Raw genomic sequence first — 24,786 nt, 5'->3', positions numbered from 1 at the left:
CTGTGGTTTCATTACAATCAGAGCCATTCATCTGTCAGGATTTTTAAAGGGTTTGGCTAGAGTTACTGGTTGTACTGAACATATTACTGAACATGTTCTTGTCTTGGCATCAAGGAATTGATTAAATTATGTGCATGTTCTTGCATGTTCCAAGGGGAAGGATGACCATTTGCAAATGTGTGGAGGAGGAGACACTCCTGTTATTTAAGCATAGGTGTTTAAGACCATTTTATAAGCTCAGGTTATTGAAGATATCTGTGGAGGGTAGGCAGATAAAACACACAGCCTATGGAAGATTTATGTTCTCTGATTTCATGGCAGGGGCAGGGCATCTGGAGACAGAAACTTGTGTTTTCTGGGAACTGAGTCAGACCTATAGATTGCTTACATTTTTTTGCCATTTGTTTGTTTTTCCTTTTTAATAATATTGGGTCTCTAAAAGAGCAGAAGTGTTTCTCTCATGCAAGTATTCTCAGAATCCTGAATCTAACCGCAAGGAAGGAGCACTGCCCTTGTGTATGTTTCCCTACTCATAGCTGTTCTCTCAACAATCTTTAAAAGAATAGAGGCATATAAAGGAAAGAATCTTTTTTTCCCCAAACCCCTGAAATTCTCTGTCAATACACAAAGTATTCTGTTTGGTTACTGTCATGGTAACTGTGTAAAAGGTGTTTAGGCCCAGTTGTTAGTAAATCAAGCTTTTTAGTTCTCTTTTTGAACCTGAAACATGCAAAGAAAAATGAAACATCATAACTTCATTAGAGAACTTACTGAAATATTTTCACACCATATTAGCATATTTTCTCTTTTTACTTCAGAAACTTAGTCATTTCAGAATTTGTTGGTGCAAGTTGATAAGAGGCCCAAACTGAAATGGGAAAGTCACATTTTAATTCTAATAGGAAAAATGCTTTTTGGGAAACAAGAACAGGAAGCTTGGCTACAGTGATTGGTGTTCATCTCTCCCCCAGCTCTTTTTTCCTTTCCATTTCCACAGTCACTGTAATTTTTGAAAACTGTAAATAGACCTCTTTCTATGTTTATAGAAGGGCTTATAAAGTTAAGATTCATTGTGCTTTACATCTAATTTGTTTGTTGTAGATAGTATAGCTATGCTTTCAAGGTATTATGTTTCCCTTCAAAAGCACAAAGTTCTGAACTTTATTTGGCTCTGAAATGCTTCTTAGAGTTTCTCAAAGTAAATATTTTCTTGTATTTTCTGGATCATAACCTTGGGCCAGGTCTACTGTTTAATGTAATAGAAAAGGCAATTGGTGGGTATTTTGTTTGGTTCTTTTTCTTACCCCCTTACCAATGAAAATTGGCACAAGAAAAAGCAATCTTTAAATATCTTCATGACGTCTATATTGCTTTTCCAATTCCACTGATAAAATGTTTTGTGCCAAAAGAAGCCATACATTTATGTCAAATGTTTTTTTCTGCTCAAAGGCCTGCCAACACTTTATCTGTGTGTTGTAAAATTCAACAGGAAGAAATGGAGTATGTTGAACTCTTAGCAGCAGAAAAACACCAGGTTGAAGCCCTTAAGAACATGCAGCACCAAAACAAAAGCCTGTCAATGCTTGATGAAATTCTGGAAGATGTCAGGAAGGCAGCTGATAGACTGGAAGAGGAAATAGAAGAGCATGCCTTTGATGACAACAAATCTGTAAGTGATGCTTTAGACTCAGTCATTTCATTGGAGTGCATTTATTTATAGTTGGTGTTTGCACTGTGTTATATAGTTGTTACGATTTTAGTGATTGTTAAAGAGTGAGCAAACAGGAGTAATTAATTGCTCCTTTTTGCTAGTGATTTCTGTGGTTTTGATTTGAAAGTCCTCCGTGCAGCTGCCACTTTTACGGGGCAGATGTAGTCCGTCTGACTGATACAGCCCATGAGAGATACGGCATCTCTGTGGTGGTGGGGACTGTGATGATTGGATTTGGCAGGATATGGAGTTACCATGTTAAACATTGTCTCCACTCTTTCATTTTCATGAGAAAGTTGTGAGGGGGCAAGAGTCCTTGGAGGTGGTTTTCACAACCTGTGAAAAGACACATTGTTCAAATGAAAGACCTAAATGTGTGTATTATGTTACTTTCTTCCACATCTGACTTCCTCTGCATTTTGTACTTTGGCCTAGTGCGCCGATCCTTGTTTTTATGTTGCATGATGGGACAGTATCCTTCAGGTAAGGCTATGTGTCTCTGGAGGCAGGAATACGGCAGTCTATCCTAGTGTCCCATTTTGCCATCCTCAGATATTGGCCTGTGTGCATAAACACAGGTTATTGTTTATTTGGCTTCTGCTCTTGGGAGGTTTTTGTTGATTTCCAGGTTGACTCCTGAAGTGAGCAGAGCTCTTGAGTTCTGCTGAGGAGCCAAAAACCAGTTTCTCTGTAGCAGAGAGCCAAGCTGCTCTTTTGTTTGGGTTGGGGGGTTTTTTTGTCTTGTGTTTTTTGGGGGAGGTTTTTTTTTTTTGTTTGTTTGTTTGTTTGGTTTTGGTTTTTTTTTTTTGTAGTTGCGCTCGAATCGAGAGGAAGCAAGAGCAGTTTTTTTCTTGGGTGTGCGGCAGATGAGAGCGGCCGCGGCGGGCGGGGCCGGCGGGAGCGCCCTCTGGTGGCCCGCCCGGGTAGAACGGCCCAGCCGCCCAGCGCCGGAGCGGGCGTTCTCCTGCCGCGCCTGGGCACCGCCGCAGCGCCAGCGCCGCCTCGTTCTCCCGGCATCTCCCCGCTCTTCTGCTTCCTGCGCCATCCGAGAAAGAAAAGGAATCATGAAGCGCAGCTTGGAGGACTGTGTGCTTCTCCATCGTTGCAAGGAACGTTCTTCTAAACTAAAACAGTGGCATTTTAGAATAGAGACGTTTTAATAGAGTAATCAATATTCTGATAAAGATACACACGCTTCTGTTAAAATATAGCCAAACAGTGAAGTGTAGCAGGTAAAAATGAAAAAAGAAATCTGCACCACAACCTGTGTTCAAGAATTGCTGTTCTGAGAAATAAAATCCTGAAAATAACTAGGTAGAAACAGTTCTTACAATCTCTCCTCCAAATTTACAGGACAGTGACCTTTTCTTGACTTGGAATGCAGTCTTTAATTCAGATTTTTGTGAACAGAATATCACTTTGTAATCTCCAATTGGTTTTGTTCAAGATAATAAAGTGTTACTTTTAAAGACATCGAGTTTTGATAAAGAGATTGAAAGATTTTTAGAGAAGAAACCTGCAGTGTTTTTAGTTGGTGTCAACAAGTTCTGTAGAAACTTCAAGCACAGCTAATAATCTTTCTCTTTTTATGTTATGTTTAATTGACTCCCCTTTTTTGTTTGTTTGATTATTGTTTTCTCTTTCTTAAAGGTAAGAGGTGTAAACTTTGAAGCAGTTTTAAGGGTCGAAGAAGATGAAGCCAACTCCAAAAGAAACGCTTCAAAAAGAGAAGTAGAAGATGACTTAGGTCTTAGTATGCTTATTGATTCTCAGAACAATCAGTATATCCTTACTAAACCCAGAGATTCAACCATTCCTCGTGCTGATCATCATTTCATAAAGGTAATAATTTTAGAGACATTCTTGTCATTCACTTTTGGATTTAGTTCCACTAGTTTGCATGTCAGTACTACTTGGTTGGAGTGAGTATAGTTTCAGCATTTGTCTCTCTGAAGTTATCAGAGTTATCAGCATTCATGACTCCCCTGTCCGTGGTGGTTCAGCCACATGTTCCCTACTCTTAGATTTGTCTTCACAAGACTGATCGTGATGCCACGTGAATCCTCTCTGGTTTTATTCCACTTCTCTTGTTGCACCTTTGGGGCACTGTTCCTTCTCTCAGACTACAAAGTGTTAAAGCTACTGCTGTGCTTAAGAAGCCACTTGCATGTTGTCAGTAGCGAGAATTTATCTGGTTGTGCCTTGTGATGAAAAAAGGGATACTGGAAAGTACATAGACATGGTAGAGTTTTGATTGTATTAGTGCTTCATATAGAATAACCAGATTGGGATTTTTGTTTTAATTATAAATCTCAAAACAGTTCTGTTTCACCATCTTGTTTTTATGCAAGGTGTCATTCCACCCAGGAAATTGCCTACTTTCTGTAATATTTTTAAAATATTTATAAATTGATTTAAAGTCCCCCAGTTACTTAAGATCAGTAGCTCATATGCTTCATCTGTAAAACTGCTGTGCTTACACCTACAACAGTACTGAGGTTAATTTACGGAAGTTTTGTTTTCTTTTCACAGGAAGTAGTCTAATTTTACAGTGCTATTTATCTTTTGGAAGATAATAGTCTTCAATTTCATCCCAAATTTATGTGTCCTTTGTATTAATGCTTTTGTAAATCTTATGTATTTAGGATATTGTGACAATAGGAATGTTGTCTTTGCCATGTGGCTGGCTGTGCACAACAATAGGATTGCCAACCATGTTTGGATATATCATCTGTGGAGTACTCTTAGGACCCTCAGGACTAAATAGTATCAAGGTAAGCAGGCAAGTTACTTATTGACTGATTTAATTTGTTGAAATCTTTAAAAGTAGTTTTAAAAGAATATGCTATTGCCAACCTCAAATGTATTTAAAAAAGAGATATCCCCAAACCTGAAACTTTACAAGAGGAGGGCTTCAAATTTTATGTCTTTGAATCATTTTGTTTTCAATCTTTTTTTCTCCTATAAAATTATGACAGTTGTTGAAAGTGAAAACTGAAGGTTGTGGAAATTTTATGTCAGTTTTTTTTCTTTCTTTCTTTCTTTTTGATTTTAATCATAAAGCATCACAATTGGGAGCCGGATTATTCGAATTACATAAAATGTACAGAAACTTGCAAAAACTCAGTGTTGACAGTGCAGAAAGCATTTAAAACAAATAGTTGCCCAAGGAACATAGCTTGGCTTTCCAGAGAGTTATTTTGCACCTCTGTAGTGCTTTCATCCACCCTAGTCCCCCTGTTCCCTTCCCAGTACCCTGCCCACATTCCTGAAGTCTTTTGAACCCTTTTAGCTCCATCACGTGTACTCTGATTACTGGCTCCTGCGAAACCGTGAGCTGTGGTTGGCTGGACATGTTTTGATTGGTGCTCTGGTGTGCATTAACAGATTGTTTAGCCAGCAGGCAAAACAGAACACATGCTAGGGCTGCACAGTAATGTCTGCTTAAGTTGCATTTGTCTATTGCATTGATAGCCATGAAACCACTGGGAACTTACTGTCTTTGCAACATCTGCTCCTATGTGGGCTTCTGTTGAGAATGATTATTGAGCTCAAAAGTAAGTAGGGATTAGTAGAAATTGTCGGATTTTGTTGGTCTTGTATTGGAAGAGATTAAATAATCTCAGCCTCTGTGTTGTACATAATTTCTGGGTTGAAAATGTCTGAAAAGTTTGACTACTTGGACTGAGAGACAAGTTTGTATACTTAGTGTAAGAAAGAGACCCAACAATGAATTTTCAAGAGACTGACATGGAAGAAAATTATGTGGTCAGAACAGTTACAAGAGAAGTTTCTTAAGGACAGCTTGAGTGACATGCCTTTTCCTTATGGAGCTGTGATTGAACATTATTCATCTGGATGATACTCATGTTGACTGGGTCTCTTGTGTTTGGTCTCCTCTTCATTTCCTAAAGAAGTTGAATGTCTGAGGAACTGAGAAGGCAGACAGATTCTAATGTGATAGAAAAGGTGGTTTTCATCCCCACTTCTGTAATTGATGATAAACCTTGTTTTCTTCTACTCTGGCCTGTAAATATATAGGAAAGAAATACTAGGTTTCTAAAATAGAATAGACTATTCCAGTCTGCTGCCTGAATGCTTCAGGGCTGACCAAAAGTCAAAGCATATTGTTAAGGCCATTGTCCAAATGCTTCTTAAACACTGACAGCTTTGGGGCATCAATCAGCTCTTTAGGCAGCCTTTTTCAGGGTTTGACCACCTTCTCAGTAAAGAAATGCTTCCTAATGTCCAGCCTGAACCTCTCCTGAGGCAGCTTTGAACTGTTCCCACTCATCCTGTCAATTCATACCAGTAAGAACAGCTCAACATCTCCCTCTCCACTTCCCCTCCTCAGGAAGCTGTAGAGAATTATGAGGTTGCCCCTCATCCTGCTTTTGTCGAGCTAGGCAAACCCAGAGTCCTTAGCTGTTCCTCACTGGACATTCTTCCAGCCTTCCACCAGCTTTATCATCTTCTGGATGCATTCAAAGGCTTTCACATCCTCCTTCCATGGTGGGGCCCAGAACTGCACACAGTGCTCCAGGTGAGGCCACACCAACACTGAATACAGTGGATAATTTTGAGTGACTGCTGATGCTCTCTTTGATGCACGCCAGGATGGGTTTGCCCTCTGGTGTCTCACACTGAGCCTTCTGTCCACCAGCAGCCCCAGATCCCTTTCTGCAGGGCTGCTCTTCAGCCTCTCCTCTCCTAATCCATACTTGTGCCTGGCATTACCTCATCCTAGGGGGATCAGAATCTAGCAGTTTGAATTGTCAAATGATTTCCTCCCATTAGTCATTGCCTGATGCTCCATTGCCTGATGCTCTACATCCCTCTGCAAGGCCTCTTGTCCCTCAAAAGAGTCAACAGCACCTCCCAGTCTGTTATCACCAGCAATCTTGCAAGTGGTGTGTTCACCTCCTCCATTCTGATCATTGATATATGTATATATCTATTGAACAGAACTGGCCTGAGACCTGAACCCTGAGGGTGCACCAGTTACCAGCCATAAGTATCCCCATTTTTCTGTTGTAATGAGAAAGACAAGCACTTTTCTTGCTGTTGGATCCTTCTCTCTGTAGCACAAAGGCTGGTAATTGTGCTGGTCTGAGAGATGCATGTATGGAGCCTGTTAGGATGGTGAACAGAACAGCAACCACAATCTAGCAGAAAGATTACACCAACAGACCAATAAAATAACTAGTAAGAAGTAGCTTCTGGAATGCAAGCCTTGGAGATTTAATACTACGTATATAAAACGTGACCTATTTTTTTTCAACAAGTAAGTAAGCTTACTTTTAAGGAAACTTCCCAGTCTGACCATTGACAAGGCTGTCTGGCTTCTTCACCTTTGTGCCCTTGGTTATCCCAAAGGTTGGTAGTTCACTGACACTTGTTGCAGGCTCCCACTGAGAGTTCAGTCTCCATCTCAATCTGCAGTTTGCCAGCCAAGCTACCTGGATCAGATGTGTTCCTCAACACTTACCAAGATCAATGCACATGTGCACATTGGGTGACCAGCACTCTCCTACCAAAATATTGCCTAGTATCAGCCAGGTGATGGGAAAAATAATTGCACTCCAAAGCTGCTCTGGGAACTTCTGATGTCATATGAGCAGCAAGTGAACTACTTGTGGAAACATAATGAGAATCAATTTGTTTTGTAGCGTACTTATAATTTTGTATTATAAGTTGACTGCTGTGCACTGATTTTTTTTTCCTTTTTTTTCCTAAGTCTATTGTACAGGTGGAGACGTTAGGAGAGTTTGGTGTATTCTTCACTCTTTTTCTAGTTGGTCTGGAATTTTCTCCTGAAAGATTAAGAAAGGTATTTTTTTATAATATCTCTGTGTTAAGGGATTTAATTGCTAATTACTGAAACTGCAGATTTCAGTTATATTTTAGATTTTTACGCACTTCCTACAATACATTGGTGTAGCTTTGTGCCTTTTTGAAAAGACGAATGTGACATTTGCTTCTGCACTTTGGAAAGAGCGGAATGCATTATTTATTCGGTGTCTCAAAAACCCCTACATTTACTCCCTATTTTAGTAAAACAGTTTGATTACTAGGAAAATCTCTCACAGTTTGACAGTCCATCTCTGCTTTATTTTAACATGCAGTAATGTGCAGTTGCTGCTATGGAATGTCAGTGATGTTTGCCATTCCTGTCACAAAAAATCAGAAAGTTTAAGTACTGCATGCTGCATTGTTAATACATACTCTACTGGCTAATTAACTGATTAAGCAAGTATGTTAACACAGTCCGGAATATTAAATTATGTGGCCATCAGAATTCAGAAAAAACTACAAGTTTCATTTGGTCTTAATTTAAAAAGAAACTTATAAACCAGCTAGAATTTTAATAGTGGAAAGTATGGCTACAAATATGTGAAGACTGTGTATATGTAAAGAATTGCACTGTGTGATCCATTCCTAAACTGATGGCTGTGAGTTTATGATACTAGAAAAACTTTAATTGAAATACGTTACAATTTATGACCATTTAGCTTAATCCGCTATTTCTAGTCTATCTAAAGTCCAAGATAAAAATCAGTAATTCAAGGGTCCCTAGACTCTAGTAGGTAAATTGCTGCTTCAGAATTGTTTGTGCACTAGTTTGGAGCAGGTTAGTGGTATTGTTGACTGCCTTTGCCACACCCATTTTTTCCTCATCTTAGAATTACATCAAATAATTGGTTTTTCATTTGATAATTTTAATGTATTTCCACCCATACTGGACCATTTGGCCCTTAATTTGTCAGTGAGCTTTGGGAATTTCACCTGGTGTCTGGTAGAGAGACTTTTGGGGTAGAATATCTGCTCAATGTAGTAAGTTGGGAGTTTTAGGTGATAGAGTGTGATGGTCCATTACTCTGTTCCTCAGTATTACAGCCTCAGACCACACATCCTTAACTGCTTATTTGCAAAGAAAAACATTGTAACTTAGCAGCAAAAAAAAAATGTCCTAAGAAATTATTTTCTTCCCAAGGTATGGAAAATATCTTTGCAAGGACCCTGCTACATGACCGTTCTGATGATTGCCTTTGGTTTACTATGGGGGCACTTGCTCCAAATTAGACCGACACAGAGTGTCTTCATTTCCACTTGTTTGTCCTTGTCAAGCACACCATTGGTGTCCAGATTTCTTGCAGGTAGTGTTCGAGGAGATAAAGAAGGTAAATATGACTTTAAATATGGACTACTCTAGTATCTAATAAAATTTAAAAGAAGTCGACTTTGTAATATTATAAGAGAAGCTAGTTTAAAAAAACAAAACAAAACTTGCTCTTAAGCCTGGTTTACAAACGTCCTTGTTTAACACTGGCCAGTGTTGTGTATATTCTTGCTAGGAGGTGTACTTGATGTTTACGCAGCCAGTCCTCTTTGGGCAAAGACAGTGTAGTACAGCCAGTGCACTCCATTGAGAACTGAGTTTACTGAGTGACTGGAATCCTTGAGCTTTTTAAGAGGCTACCAGATTAGCCTAATGCTACCTATCATCAGGGCAGAAAGGCTAATTAAAAAAATTCACACCCTTCTTCAGGAAACAGAAACCAGTTCAGATGATCTTTCATAGCCAAGAGCTCTTCTACTAAGGACCTTCAAGACCATATTTCTAGCTTCTCAAATACTCTAAATGTTTCCTTTTAAAAGTTTTGACACCGTGGTTTCTTCCACGTATATCTCCCTCATACAAATTGTGTTAAAGTCCTCCTCATCCTCTAGAATATTCATTCTAATGCCAAAATTCAAGGTGTATATTTTACACATGCTGACTTGAATGTCTGTCCTCAGAATAGCCTTTATACTCTCAGTAGAGGGGTTTCACTAAATGCATAACTAGTGCGTAACTGCTAACCAAAATCTAAGTTTTTATTGTGTAACAGAAGTTTCATATGAATATTTTGTTTGTGTTTCAATCTGTCTTTATAGATACATTTTAATTTACCTATTAGTGGGGGGAAAAAAGTCCCTAGACTGCTTTGAATGACCTTCATTTGATTAAGCCTTTCTAGATTTCTGAGCATTTGCGAGTTTTCATAGTTTCTGATGACTGTTTCCATGACCACTTTACTGGTGTACAGGGGACATTGACTACAGCAGCGTACTGCTTGGCATGTTGGTGATGCAGGATGTGCAGCTTGGTTTATTTATAGCTGTCATGCCTACACTTATTCAAGCAGGAGTGAGCACGTATTCCAGGTAAAAAAAAAAAAAAAAAAATCATTGTGTGGATATTCCCCCTACCCCTTGGAATTAGTATGTAGATTGCCAATATGAATGTGAAAGCAGTTAATGTCAGTTCCATGGTGCACTCTGGTCAGTGAGATTTCCTCTACTGTTTCTACTTGTTGTGAAGTAAAAGCCTGTGGTAGTCATATGAAAGTAGTTGTATGAAAATAATCTCTTTGCTATAGCTGCTTTAGTCCTGTGTGGTAATTAAAATGTCTAGTGAAAAGTTTGTTACTGTAAAAAAAAAAAGTTAATTTATTCACTTACTTTATTCCCATGGGGCATGTTTTTGTCAAAGACTAAACCATAGTATTATTGTGTCAAATGGCTTACCTTGGAGATCACTCAATGAAAATCTTTCTGAGTCAACATGGAAGTAAATTCCAGACTGTAAAAGAGGTTTCTGGGCACTCTGCAGATTTAGTCTTAATCTTGTTTATGAATGTATCTAAATACCTTCCTGTAGCTACTCAGTTATGAGCACTTATGGAATTGGGTATTTTCATTTACGGGGAACTGGTTGGGAAGTAGGAGAGCACTTGAAAGAATTTTTTTCTTTATTCTTCTCTTCCAGCATTTTCAAGGAAATTCTGAGAATACTGATACTGATTGGTCAAATTCTGTTTTCTCTGGCTGCTGTTTTTCTTCTGTGTCTTGTTATAAAGACTTACCTCATAGGACCGTATTACCGCAAGTTGCACACAGAAAGCAAGGGGAATAAAGAAATCCTCATCCTAGGAATAACTGCATTCACCTTCCTTATGTTAACGGTAATCTTCTAAGTTGATAAAACACTTTTATACATGTGGTAGTTTACTTCATCAGTATCACAAAAGCCGTCACACTTAGTGTTATTGCATATGCACGTGCCTCTGTAATTATTTGGTTTTAAAACACCCCCCAAATGTGCAAATGATTCCTGCAATGTAGCACAGATGAGTAAGAAGAGCTACAATTTGAACGTGAATCAGCTGAAATTCTGCTGTTAGCTTTTAATACAGCCAGTTTGGGAATCATGATCTGAGTTGTAATTGTGGGCTACTTCATGCATTTGAAAATCATTCAGGATGGGCTTTGAGATACTGATAATGACATCTGTAACATTTGCTCAAACATTTGCTTGCAAGTTTCTTCTCAACAGCAAATTCTCAACGTGATTTTTATTATGAAATATTTTTCTTTTTGTGTGAGAGACACATTTTGGGATGAAGTTAAGAAAGTAGAGAAATGCCTTAAGGTTTATAGATTTTGATTAACCTTATTGGGTGTGGTTCGTTTTCCCCTGAATTCTCTTTTTTTGTTTCTATCTCACGTTTCAGCCTTGTGAAAAACCACGCTGCTGGAGAGCAGAATGTGACAGTTGCTTGATAATGTTGTGGCTTTGACACTCCACTATCCTGAATATGCAGATTGTTACATCCCCTGAGAATAATTAAGCCAAAAAGTTCCTGTGCCTGTTTTCTAGGGATGTTTGCTTAGTTACTACAGTCCCACAGGAAAAGCTGAAGGTTAAAAAAGTTAGTGAGACTATAGCTTTAGTTAGTGACTTCTATTGTATAAGTTAAAAATGCCATTGCTCTAAACAGCTATTCATATTTCAAATGTGTCCTCTAATAAGTGAAGAAAAAACCTAATTTCTCCTTTTTACTTTCTAACAAGCAAACTTTACACTTGTAGAACAACTTTAATAAAAAATAGCAAAGAAACCATGGAAGTTGTATAAAATATTATGGTATCTAGAAGCAATTTTACTTTAATTAAAACCATGGCCTACATAGAATTGGGCTTCTTGTACCCAAATTGCATTTCAAATATACAAGGATTTTGTCTACATGACTTTACACAATGCATGTGCATACACAAATGTGGTGGGAGAGAATATGTTTGAGTTTGTTGGATTTACACTGCAAACCCAGAAGGCTCCTTCAGCATTTCAAAATTCTTTCCTTTTAAAGTTGATGAATAATTTATCAAAGAGAATGGTACAAAGGATACTACAGGTAACTAGAGTGAACCAGTTGAGATACTTGATATTTACTGACACTTACAGATTCATTGTAGTAATGGTACAAGCTATAGTTTGAACACACAAACCTTAAAAACAGGAAAAGTAAAAAAGTGTTTGCTTGTTGAGTTGAATAGGTGAACAAACAAATCTGGAAAACTGATCTTAATCGGTATAGATGCTGTACTTTGTCAGGAATGCAAACATACGATTAGTGATTGCAATCTAAACTGAAAAAAATGTTGCATATCTTTGGAAAAGTTGAATTAAGGTTTTTAGGTGCCAGGTAGGAAAACAATTAAACTGTCATGGATTCTGTAAAAATCTTTCTCCTTGGAAAGCTAAGCCTAAATATTGAAGGAGGTTGTATAACTAATCTGCAAACACAGAATTTTCTTTACTGGTCTAATTCTAAAAAAGCTTTTGAATCTGTAGAGGAACAATAAGAGAGTACCTATTTTAGTGTCCTAAACAACTCTCTGGCTTCATTTAGGAAATTTGAGATATGTTTTTAAATAAAATAATATAAGTCACTGTCTAGCATTATGAGTTACTCTGCAGGACACATCCTTTCCAATACATGAGAAAGAGACTAGGAATGATATGGTGTTCCTGCCTCATGCATATAGTTACTTATTAGGTGCTTCAGTGTTGGCTGGGTTTCTGGGGTCCAGCTAAGCTTATTTTGTATTTGGATTAATGTGTAACACCAGCATATGTAATATTCATTATATATAAACTTGATTTATTTTGCTTGGTTCCTGTGTTTGAAAAATCTCAGATGATTAATTAAACAAGAATTGCCATTTCTCTGCCATTAAGGGCAAATTCTGTATGTGAGAACAAGAGGGAAGATGAGACAGAAGAGGTTCCTATACTGCAGTACAAGTAAGCAATTTTCATACAAGGATTATCATGTCAGTCGAGGAGTTTTGAATATGGTTGTGACTCTTGAGCATTTCTTAACTTGAGTCACTTGGATAACTCTGCAACTTGTTATGCCTGCAGATATTTTAGTAAGACTTGGAGCTTAAGATACCCTTTCTGTTCACAGTATTCTCAGAAATAATTGAAATTCCCCTTGCTTTTATCCTTCAACTAGTTAGGCAGATCAGGGCTGGGAGGTGGGGATTGTGTCAAGTGCCAATCCTGTAATAGTATAGATGACACTGAGACAAAGTTGTGCATCTTTGAATCACGCACTTTGTTTTCAGTAACAAAGGTTCAGTAGGTCATTATTGTACTTTCAGAAACTCCTTTTCAAGCTTTGAGTTATGCAGGTAGCATTTGATTGTTTGTTTGTTTGCCTGTTTTAATTGGCAAACTGTTCTCATGAATTGCAACATAAGGAACAAATCTAACTTACAGTTTTAAACATGACCATTCAGGATCAATGGCCAAACTGGTAGTTGTAAGTCAAGATAGTTACCAGAATGAGCTGAAGAATATGTCAGCCAGAGCATTCACTAGTGTAGTGTTGCTTTTTCATGTTCTATATGTACGGAAGCATTACAAGGAAAATTGTTTTAAACACTGTCCTGATAATGAAGTGGTTTATTGGAAACCTACAGAGCAACAGTAGTCAATTTAATCATTATTTAAAACTGAAATTGTGGAATGTTACAAGGGAAATGGAAAAATATAAAACCTGACCTGACAAGGACAGCAGTTATATTTACATGTTCATAGGACTGTGCATATACATGGGGAAAAAGTGGCTTGTAGTTTCACTGGCTGATGGTTGACCTGGGATGGTGGCAGCAAATGGAGGCAATTTGCCAGTTTGCTTTATATACTGAAAAGAAAATACAGTGATGTTATTGCAGTACTTTACATATGAAAATGTCCAAGGCTTTTCTGCAGTGTAGTACAGATATCATTACTAGTATTGAAATATCATTCTTTGTGTGTCTGAAGTACTTCTCGATGGCTTATAACCTGCTTATGAACTCTTTTCTATCAATTAAAAGAAGATTAAAGAAGAACTGTAATCTCAAATATTTTAGTTGATTATCTCAACTGTATTTTATGAAATAGAGTTTTTACAAGGTTCCCTTATAATTGTTTGTTTCCATTACAGCTTCACTTTCTTGAAATGCAAGCTTAAAATTCACCTCTTTACTCTTGAGCAGATTTAAGTTACTGAAGCCTGAAATTCTAATGCCTTTATTTCCACCAAAATTTTATTTAATTTTACTGGCTTACCATATTCATTAAGCTTCTGTTATGATAATAACAGAGTAGCAATAAGATAGACATCATTAGAGAATATAAGTAGAACCACTGTTGAACCGATGGTTGAGGTTCGCCCAGAACATGATGTAGCAGTAATTCTTGCTTCTTTATTTATTGGTGTGGTAGAACATTTGAACATAAAAATCCAATATTCTAATGAAAGCAAAGCAATCCTTTCTGAATTGGAGTAAAATGGGACCCTTGAATACACCTGAAAACTAAGTTGGGCTGAGAAAAACATGTGAGTTGACAAAATTTTTTATGTCATTTTGACTGAAAAAGCTTTCCGTAACGTAAGAGTTGAGAAGAGGACAGTGCAAAGCCCAGAGATTATTAATGGCTAAAGCCTTGTTTGTTAAGTCTGAACATTAGAAGTGATGCAAGCAGAGAGGGAATACTAAATGCTCAGTACTTTCCAGGTTTTGCTTATGTAAAAAACTCTGCTGCGGATGCCTTCCTGCCAGTTTAGCAAGTCCTCTCCAGTATGTGCATGGACATGTGCCCATACATTATGTATAATACACCCTGATGCTACAGTTTTAGCTGAGGAAATGTGTCCACTTGTAGGTAATACTATGGGACGACCGGTGACCAAGATGGGAATTGTAAAAGGAATTTCTATATAAAGCTACATATAAGAGGTTAGACTCAGTGATCTCAAAGGTCTTTTCCAACCTAGTTGATTCTGTAAATCTGAAGAACAAATTGGAGGAGGGGAGAGAGTGTTAAGAAGATGATGTAATTTTTGGTTCTTTTCTTGCTCTCTGATTCACTTTGCACTTTTCGGTATGTAGAGTGACCTATGGATTTTGTAGAGCTGAAGTTGTGTAGTACCCAGAAGACAAGAAATGGTAAAACTTGCCTATTTTTGTACCAGGCCCTTGAGCTTATACTTGGCTTGCCATAAACTGAAGAAATGTAATTCAGTTTTTATGCAGTGGGACCAAATTCCCAGTTAGACACGCGGTTTGCTCCAATTACGTCTGATGCTCGCTGAATAAACATGTTTCTTTCACACTCAAATTGCTCCTTGCTTGAAGAGTGATTCTCACAACAGTGCAGTATCATGCAATTCTGGTACAAGATATGCTGCATCTTGTCCTTTATGGTAACCTAATCCTGTCTAAGGGAATGTTTAAAATATTAGCTATAAAACTTTTCATGTGGAGCTCTGTTGCAGCTGATAGCACTTAAGTGTGGGAAGATTATAGCTGAGTTGTAAAAATAATTCCAACTTTATTTCAATAGGCTATATTGGATCTTAATCATCCACAGGAGGCCGTGACATTTAAAACAACTAATGTATGATTGAGAAGAACTTAAACGTTTCCTATTCATAACTGTTTCCTTAATTTTATTAATCTCTTGGTGATTTTAAAGTCCTTCATGTATATATTGCCTTCTTCCCTCTTACAATTTTGAATGGTTTTAAAAAGCACTGAAATTCCTTTTGTTTTAAAGTAGGAATAACATTACCTTGTTTGCTTTGCGTAATCAGCAACTAATTATATTAGTTGACAGAACCAATTTATTACCTTAAACATCCTGCAATGAATTACAGAGTGTTATAACAAATGCTGTTACGTGATGAGCATTCAGGCATTACTACTTCAATACTCAAAGGTCTTGGGATTGTTTTTAGGTGGCATCTTATGCACAGTGTGGAGACATTTATTGTGTCTTTTGCACTCCTCCATTAGCTTCATGTTGCCTCAGTTTTTGTGTAATATCTTACAGTAAAACACCATTCAAGATACGATGAATGGTGTCCATAAATGTACTATAGTGTATTCTTGTTTAAATTAGAATAAAAATAAGTCATTGGTTTTAAATGTTCTATTAATATTAATAACATTGTCCTTTCTCAGCAAGATGACCGTCGGCAGCTCGTGATTTTGAAGTAATTATTTTAAAACATACTTTATTCCATACCGTACATTAGAAGTGCAGTATGTTTTTTGTACTTTTCCAAGCATTGCCTTAAGCAGTTGCTTTGTGTTTTGTTTAGTCTCTTTACATGTGTTTCATCTCTTCTAGTACTGCATTAAAATATTAAAAAATAATGAAGCAGTCTGAATTCTTTCAAGCAGTCATTGTGCTTCATTTCAGCAGTTTACTCTGTGCACTTAAATGAATCCCTATTCAGTGAAGTACACAGGAACATTTGAACCAAATTTACAATAATAAAATATAATTTATGCTAGGGACTTCTGCTAGATTGCGACTCTTCTCCCAAATATAAGCTTAGATTTTCATTTTTTCCCTCTTGTTTGACAGCTGGAAAATACCTTGTTCTTACTGCTTTATTTCACAGCCTCAATGCATTATGTAATCCCAACTCCAAATCTGTCATAGTCTCTCTCTGACTTGTGAAATCAGATGCTGTCCATAAGGGTCACACAAAGCATTGCAAGGTAGATTAAGAAATTTATTTTTGTTTTTGTGGGAAAGGAGGTAACACAAAGGGAGAAACTAGATTTGTGAATCTTCTGTATAAATGCAACACTGCAGAACATTGAAATACATACATTGGATTCTGTTTGTTGTTGAACTTGCATAAAGACATAGTAATTTCCTGCATTTGCTATAACGTAGAGTTTTATAGTTTCACTGTGAAATGGTAAATAAAGTCACTCAGCAGTAGATTCTCTGTTATTCCTTAACAGATCACAGAGCTGTTGGATGTTTCAATGGAGCTGGGATGCTTCTTAGCCGGAGCTCTGATCTCTTCTCAGGGTCACATGGTTACTGAGGAGATTATGTGCTGTATTGAACCAATACGTGACTTTCTTGCCATCATTTTCTTTGCATCTATAGGTAACTTCCAAGAAATCTTACTTTAAAATATTTGATATTTATATGTAATATTAAATAATGTTAAATCTATACTATATTAAATGTGTATAAAATATAAAAACATTGCTTACGATGTGGGTGAGGAGAAAAAAAAAATGGTGTCTATATGTGAGGGGAGGAGATAGATTTTATTTTGTTGAAATACTATACTGTTAATTGACCACAACATTGGTTTGCCTTTGCTACTATTTTTAAATGTAACAGTCCATTTCAGAAGTCATTTTGGTGTTGTACTCCCGAGTCTTAGTTTAGTGTCAATTTTTCAATGTTAATTCTGAAATCATCCTACTTAAAACATGTAACTAAATATTTTGAGATAAAAAGGCCTTGGTTTGGTTGTTGATTCATTGGGATTTTTTTGAATGTTCTTTTGTCTTCCCAGCAGCTGTATTTGTAATTTATACTAAAATTGTATTACTATTTTGAGTCAATTGATAGAGTAGATTTCAGACTTTTGCGACTTGTTTTTCTATAGAAGCAGAATGTCATAATATCATAATTTTTATAGCTTGTTTCTTTAGAAATTTAGTTGGGAGGGTGTGATCTGTATGTTCTCAATGCAGGGAAAAAATAATTGAAAGAAGATGTATCTCGGGCAGTACTTGAATGCCAACTGAAATGCAGAATTGAGGTATAAGACGAGAGTAACTCATTATGCTTGATATCCAAAAGGAGTTAACTCAGAATACTTACAGTAAATCAGTAACTTCCTTTTGAACTGCTACATTCTCTAGCTGTCTGTGCATGCCCAATACACTTTGTCTAAAGGGAACTGGAACACGTTATTGGAGTGCTCGACTGCAGTGGATGAGGAGACAGGCACTGTGAAAGCACTTGCCTCCCTGTGGATTGTTCAGGAGATGCATGTCCCAATGCTGGGGACATTGCAGTGTCTAGGAGGGGGTTTGGATGTGGCCTGGTGCACCAATCCAACCTCCTTCAACCCATGTTTACTCAGAATGTCTTAGGATTTGAGCTTGGATTTTTTTAACACCACCCTTCGTTTTTCTTCTGCTGTTAAAATAAGTTTTTTATTGTTCTTTTTATCTCCATATATTTATTCAGGTAACGGTGAAGTCCCATCACCAGTATAATTTTAATATTTTTCCTTATATACCTCTTTGATACTCATTGTTTCATAACAGAAACTAAAACCGGTGGCTGTCAAAACAAAAATGAAATAGCTATGCTTGCCAGTCTTAATTTTCTTTTCTTTTCTTTTTAATCCTGCCCATGATAATAGCTTCTGGTGATGAGTCAGATTACTTAGTAATAAATATGTTTATTTGAACAACTTATTTTTTAATAATGGGAGGAAAATGGTGAGCTCTGATGAAACTTGGGGCCATATAACTGACAGGCTTGGATGAGTAATTGCTAAATGCTCACAGATGTAAGTTGTTTATGTGTTCAAGTAAAGATGCTGATGGAGTGGATAGTGTTATCAGGGATACAAAACATGACAAGTGATTATAAGCCCAAAGTTAATTTTACAAGGGACTGAGCAAAAATACTGTCCTACGCTCTTGTGACTGCATAAATTAAGACTAGAGATAAGACTTTGCTAGAGTAGAAGACAATAGCAAGACCTCAGTTGGCATGCTAGCAGCACTCCATACAGCCTCCATGGTACTCTAAGGAAATTATTTTAATCATTCTCTTACAGAATTTTAAAAAAATGCCTTTTAAACAAATGTTGCCATTATAATTAATAAAATAAAATTGCCTAACATATTGGTCTGATTTTACAGAAAATGGGTATTATTTCTGCCTCAGAAGAAAATTACCTAAAAAATCAGAAGCACTATGTTACAGACCTCTGACAAAATGTGATAATCCTTGCTTGTTAAAAAAACCAACCAACCAACCAACACCAAAAACCCCTCCAAAACCAACAAAAAAATAAGACCTGAAACCCTCCCATCCTCAAACAAAATCCCCTTCCTCCCCAAATAAAAATTAGCCCACCCTCCCCCCTTAACTTTCAGTTACTTTTAAATTTTGTGCTTAACAGGAAATTCTGTTGGGTGGCACGGAGGTATGTTTTAAAAGGAGTGATAGGATATTGCAAAGAAAACCTGAGTAGAGCAAAAAGTATTCCTTAATTTTTCTTCTTACTAGATTTCTTTTTAAAGACTTCTTTCTTGTTCTGTACTTAAATATGTATACATGCAAATTATATGTATATATAAATATATAGAGATTTACTGTGTGAAATTTTGTAAAAGCGTCAGGGAAAGATTCTTCCCCCCCTGCCTAAAGAGAAGGTTTGTTTGTTACTATATGCAGCAAGCAAGCACCTTATAGAGAGCAGAAACATTTGAGATCCTGAGGAACACCACTGTAGTATCTGGTCCCTTTAGAATAAAGGCACAAATGGAAAAAGTTATCTAAATTGAAAATGACTGCAAGTATGTCATTTGTAAAAGTTCATTTCTATTTTGCTTGTCTTAAATGCCTGCCTTTCTGTTCTTACTACAGAAATCCTTCTGGTGCCTAAAAGCTGAGCTAAATAATACTTTCTAATGTAATATCTGTAGCAGTGGAGCTGCCCTTAGCTTGACCTGTGCAACGGTACTGCTTTCAAATTTACGCTTGGGTGCATTTTGTGGGAATAATGCACCTTCACAGTTAGGCATTAACAGCTGTACTTGGAGTTACTCTATCTGCACAGTCATTTAGGCTTCTGGGTGTTCTTCAAGGTTCCTGGCATGCTTCATGTCACCTGCTGAAGTTGGAGAGTTTCTGTTAGTCTCTGTCCTCAGTGGCAGTTTTGAGAGAACATCTTGACCAATCCCTTGGCGCCACATTTTGGGTGCTTTCTTTCTCATTTGTTTGTACCCAGTACACAGATCTTTACCCATATATCCTTTGAGTTTGTTTTGATTACTTTTTGGAAAGGTGGCAGGTATCTTTGCACAGACTGTTTGACTGTTTTAAAAAGCTCCATTTTTTTTTTTTTTAGTCTACATGCAGAGTATAGAGTTTGAAACTGGGCATCAAGACCCTCTCTGCTGCTGGTGAGGTAACAGATTACTTCCACTGACTGACAAGTTGTGTGTTCTCAATGTGCAGATGTACCCACCTGCCAAGTTCCATGTTTCCCTTCTGGGTAACTCCTGTGGTTAGTGTTGGACCTTGAATGCAAGATGTTGGATGCCCTTTAACAGCTCAATCTTTTTCTTCAGAAGATGGGTGATACTGACACTGCCAGCACCACCACTGTCCAGAACAAACATGCACACAAGGATTATCCAATGAGCCTCTTAGCATTTCTGTTGAATCTGAGAATATCAAAGGAAGATCCCAACTGGAATTTGTTAGGTGGCATGCATTGCCTTCTCTTTATCCATTCAGCTCTGCTGCTTTGTTTTTCTGCATGGAGCACAATGAACCTTGGAGGTTCCATGCTCTCAGAACTGACAATAAAATCAAAAGGACTTTCCCCTTTGCAGAAAGATTAGGAAGTTTGGCTTTCCCATCTGCTGCTTAATGATCTAGCCAGGGCTGTAGCATTTGCTGGCTATGATCTTGGGTTCATTAAGACTCTTAGTAGACACAACATCTCAATGCATAGCTAACGTGATTTTTCTGAGTGATGTCCTATCTTGAGGACATGTCAGAATTAATTCTACTGGCTCCAGTTTGACCCACAGAGTTCTGATTTTTGTACTCTTGTTTGCCATCAAGAATCTCCAAGATTCTTTTTCTGATGTTGGATCTAACCAGGATGTGGTCAAGACATTTGGATCATCACATGCTGTTTAGAAGCTATCCAGCAGATTGGTAGAATCCATCTAATCGAGGAAAGAGCGAGTTTACTTGTTAAGAAAAAAATACTTTTAAAAAAATTGTGCCAAGTCTTGCCTATAATTGTCCATGGAATACATACCAACTTCTCTGAGCAAACTGTGCTTTTTGGATTGACAGTGATGCACTCCAAGGCCTCTGTTCCAGTTCTTTGCAAACACTGCTTAGAGCTGAAGTCTGGTAGCTTGTGGTCAGCTCAGTAAAAGTGTACCTAAATGTTATCCTATCTGTTGACTGCTGGCCAATGTGACATGTGCTGATGACACTGCTGAAGTTTTTGAGTCATTTGAAGTGTTTCTCCCATGTTAGAGAATTATTTCAAAATTACTCCTGAGCTTAGTCGAAGTCTGATCAAAACCGTTGCAATAATTGGCCATATTCGTGCATCTTCTGCCTATGAAATGAATCTTTCTGGTGGTGTTTGTGTTATCAGGAAGGCGCCATATTCTTGTATAGGAGTCTCCTAGCACTTCTGGCCTTATCCTGGGTTTTCATCTACGAATGGGGCAAAGGTCTGTATTGACCATAAAAATACTTTATGATGGGATTTATTTCTTTCAAAAAAATGTCTGGTTTCTGGGATCTTGATTTGTCTCCTCAGAATACTGTATGTGACAGGTTTAGGTTTGTTTTCACCTTGCAGACACTCTCCTCCGAAGGATTGGTATAGAAATCTGCTGTAGTTCGTGCTTCAGCCCTTCGGAATATGGCAATAATCTCCACACTGGGCAGCTGTTCAAATGGACTTCAGACTGCCTGTGTGCTCCAGAACTGAACACGTAGTGCCACCAGTAGTGATGAGCGCACTAGGCTTTATTTATAGCCTTCCTTGGAAACCTCCAGTTCTAGATCTGGCAGAATTGTCCCTCTTATCAAACATGCCATTGCTATGGGCTGTATTTCTCTGATTGCTTTTCATGTATATTTAGGTCGGCCTAAAGGTGAAGGAGCACTGTGCAGTGTTAAACAGTGAAAACAGAGAAGCTACTTGCCCTTCCACATGCATCTGTGCATATATGTGGATTTCTCTTTTGGTGTGGTTTACATCTCGTATTCTGCTGTCTCCCCCCTTACTTTGATAGCCTCTTGCATTTGCTCTTCAGAAGTTGGAAGGAAATTAAGAAATAAAACAGGGTGTGTGCAGGCTGACTGGGTGGCACTTGTGTAAAGATCTCTGATGTAATTGAAGATGATTTCCATCGACAATTGAATGTGAATACAGACAATACCCTGTGAAGCTACTGTATATCTGGAAGAGATGACAACTCTTGGTTCTCTACAGCTCATCTGGATCTACAGCACTATAGGGAGGGAAAATTAGTGGAACCTTGTCCCACATTAAATTAAGAAGTTATTTACAGCATTGATTTACATGCCTTATGCTTTAGAAAGCTAATTTCTTGTTCTTCATCAGAAACAACGGGGTTGGAGAAATGCCAACAGTTATGAATTTGTTGGGAACACCACCATTATTTTGATTTCACTTTTTAGAAGCTTTTATGAAAAAGGAACAAACTTCCGAAGATACACAGTTATGTTTGTCTGCACAAGTTCTTCGTACTTTGGGAAATGAAAATGGACTTAGTTGTAAGATTATTCCTCGGTGATCCTAGGACTTCTCTGACAAATATTTCTTTTTCTTATGTTTAGTATTTGTAGGATTTAGTTTTATGTTTCTGAGATCTTTGTGGTTCTTGTTACCTTTCCTTATATAATTACCAAGTTAAAAAGACCAAATATTGCAAAAAAACCCAAAGACAGTGCACTCCAACAAAAAAAAAAAAAAAAAAAAGGAAACCCCATTAACATCATAGCAATGGGTTTTCTGTAATTCCTTAACTGTTAGACTGTGCTCAGGGGTTTATGGCCTTACCTGATTCCAAGCTAAGTCACTTTTCAAGTTCAGGTGACTTACAGTGTCTGGAAGTGGTGGTCATAGAATGAAAACAGTTTGGATTTCTGTTGTAGCTATAGTCTATGCAAATACTGAGTATCATGTTCCTCCCACTGTGATAGTCCATTACCATATCATAAAACAAAAGCTAAATGACCAGCAAAATATTACAATGACTGTGCATGACAATGGAATTATTTTCTTGCAGAATTTTTATAGCTTTCATTAGATGTGTGTTTCAGTTCAGATTTTGTATGGTTGACTGGTGTGGAAGACAGAAGGCTTTAGAAATTAAAGCGCTCGTGCATCAGTCATGTGCAATTTAATTCAGTTGGGAATAGTGCCTATGCTAAACCTACCCAAAGAACAAAAAGGGCTGGGTATTGCGGGAAATGCTTTTGTCATCAAGTAGGTAGTTAGGGATCAAGTTTAGTGATCAAGTGGTTCATAAGTAAGTTCAGGCTTTTTGTTTGATTGGCTTTGAGAAAACAGTCTTGCAATTAAATATATTATTAACCCAGTAAATTACCATAGTAAGATATTGGTCTCAAACTGTGCAATATTGTTTTCTTGCCTTCTAGGACTTCATGTTTTTCCCACGTTTGTAATATATGAACTCACAGTCCTGCTATTCCTCACATTGTCTGTCGTCATAATGAAGGTATTTTCTTTTACGCTATTTAAAAATATTTTAACCTTCAATAATTTAAGTAATCTTTGTGCTGCATGCCCTAAAGAAAATTCTAAGCAAGAACTGAACATTTGATATAACAGAGAATACTACTGTAAGTATGTATTTGGAGGTATCTTACTGATTAGAATACAGTTTGATACAATATTCTTCAAGTATTTTAAAAGAAAATTATTTAACGTGAAAAGTAAGTTGCACATGGCAAAGCATCTGTTTCTCTAGCTTGGGATTTGTGACAGTTATCAAGTGTTTTATTACAATAAAGAAGATGCTACTTTTTACTGTGCTATGTACATTTGTGTCTTTTATCATTAATACAGAAGACACACTTGGAAGTTCACTATTCTATGTTATGTCCAAAATTATTCTATTTGATGCTATATATCTTACAGAGATAAGAGATGTTATTTATTGCACTTCTTTATTTAAACAAACAAACAAAATGAACCCACAATAACTCAAAAAACCTGTTTTTAAAGTTTGTCTTGGCAGTGCTTGTCCTTTCTTTGATTCTTCCAAAGACCAGCCAATATATCAAATGGATAGTCTCAGCAGGACTGGCACAAGTCAGTGAATTCTCTTTTGTTCTGGGAAGCAGAGCACGCAGAGCAGGGATCATATCTCGGGAGGTAAGCTGTTCTGTGGTTATTAACTTCATTTTTTTGCACGTGAAAAACTTACACTGTAATCCAAAATCCCGGTATCTGTAATACCAATAGACTACAATTTTGTTCTACATTTCTCAACTGTAAAAATGTAGAATCAACCCATACAAATGGTTACTTGTACATCCCTGACAGGGTTCTTAGTGCTGGTTTTGACTTGTTTCGTAATGTACTTTAAGATTTTAAATAGCTTAGTTATAAATGTTTTACCTTAACTTCTCTCACAACTTAGTTATGTGAACAGTGAGTTGCAGATAGCACCCAAGTCACAAAGGCTGATAATCCTTTGCTTTTAGAATCTTGATACAGCTATTGAAAGAGGTATAGGGGTGTACAATACAGAGAGAAGGAAATACCAGTAAATAAGAACTAGAGAGCAGATAGCGTGAAAATTGCCTTAACATTTAAACAAGCAAATAAACTTGTAATCACTTTAACCTGTAAAGCTCGTTCATTTTAAATCCTTCACAGAAGAAACAACCAATCTTTTTGGTAGTCATGAAAAATGTCCCCCAGGAAAGAAGCCTTCAACTTAGTTTTATACTGAACCTGTGACAATGTCAATTTTTTTTTGGACAATGAAATCTGATTTATGAAATTAATTTAATTAAATTATGGCAACAGAGATACAGCAACTGACCTCACTTTCTAGTACTAGCTGCTTTATCCTCGGTGCTACTG

At 37.2% G+C, this 24,786-nt stretch overlaps 1 protein-coding gene across 4 annotated transcripts in view; it reads left to right on the top strand.

Moving 5' to 3' along the window:
• Positions 1 to 24,786, top strand: part of TMCO3 (transmembrane and coiled-coil domains 3) — a 32,446-nt gene that overhangs the window by 6,327 nt on the left and 1,333 nt on the right. Inside the window, exons 3-12 of one of the 4 annotated variants that reach the window (XM_040055289.1) lie at positions 1,490 to 1,669; positions 3,362 to 3,553; positions 4,357 to 4,485; positions 7,449 to 7,541; positions 8,706 to 8,892; positions 9,802 to 9,919; positions 10,524 to 10,719; positions 16,856 to 17,006; positions 23,331 to 23,410; positions 23,920 to 24,069. In XM_040055289.1, the coding sequence (XP_039911223.1) occupies positions 1,490 to 1,669; positions 3,362 to 3,553; positions 4,357 to 4,485; positions 7,449 to 7,541; positions 8,706 to 8,892; positions 9,802 to 9,919; positions 10,524 to 10,719; positions 16,856 to 17,006; positions 23,331 to 23,410; positions 23,920 to 24,069 (1,476 nt within the window). Of the gene's footprint in view, positions 1 to 1,489; positions 1,670 to 3,361; positions 3,554 to 4,356; positions 4,486 to 7,448; positions 7,542 to 8,705; positions 8,893 to 9,801; positions 9,920 to 10,523; positions 10,720 to 11,268; positions 11,563 to 16,855; positions 17,007 to 20,010; positions 20,071 to 23,330; positions 23,411 to 23,919; positions 24,070 to 24,786 lie in introns of those variants that run through there. The other 3 variants (XM_040055290.2, XR_005699405.2, XM_058419308.1) reach the window with 3 other exon arrangements.

Source organism: Hirundo rustica, chromosome 2 (assembly GCF_015227805.2).
Source record: "Hirundo rustica isolate bHirRus1 chromosome 2, bHirRus1.pri.v3, whole genome shotgun sequence".
Lineage (NCBI taxonomy): Eukaryota > Metazoa > Chordata > Aves > Passeriformes > Hirundinidae > Hirundo > Hirundo rustica.
The sequence above is the reverse complement of the archived record's forward strand: the minus strand, read 5'-3'. Positions and strand labels throughout refer to the sequence as shown.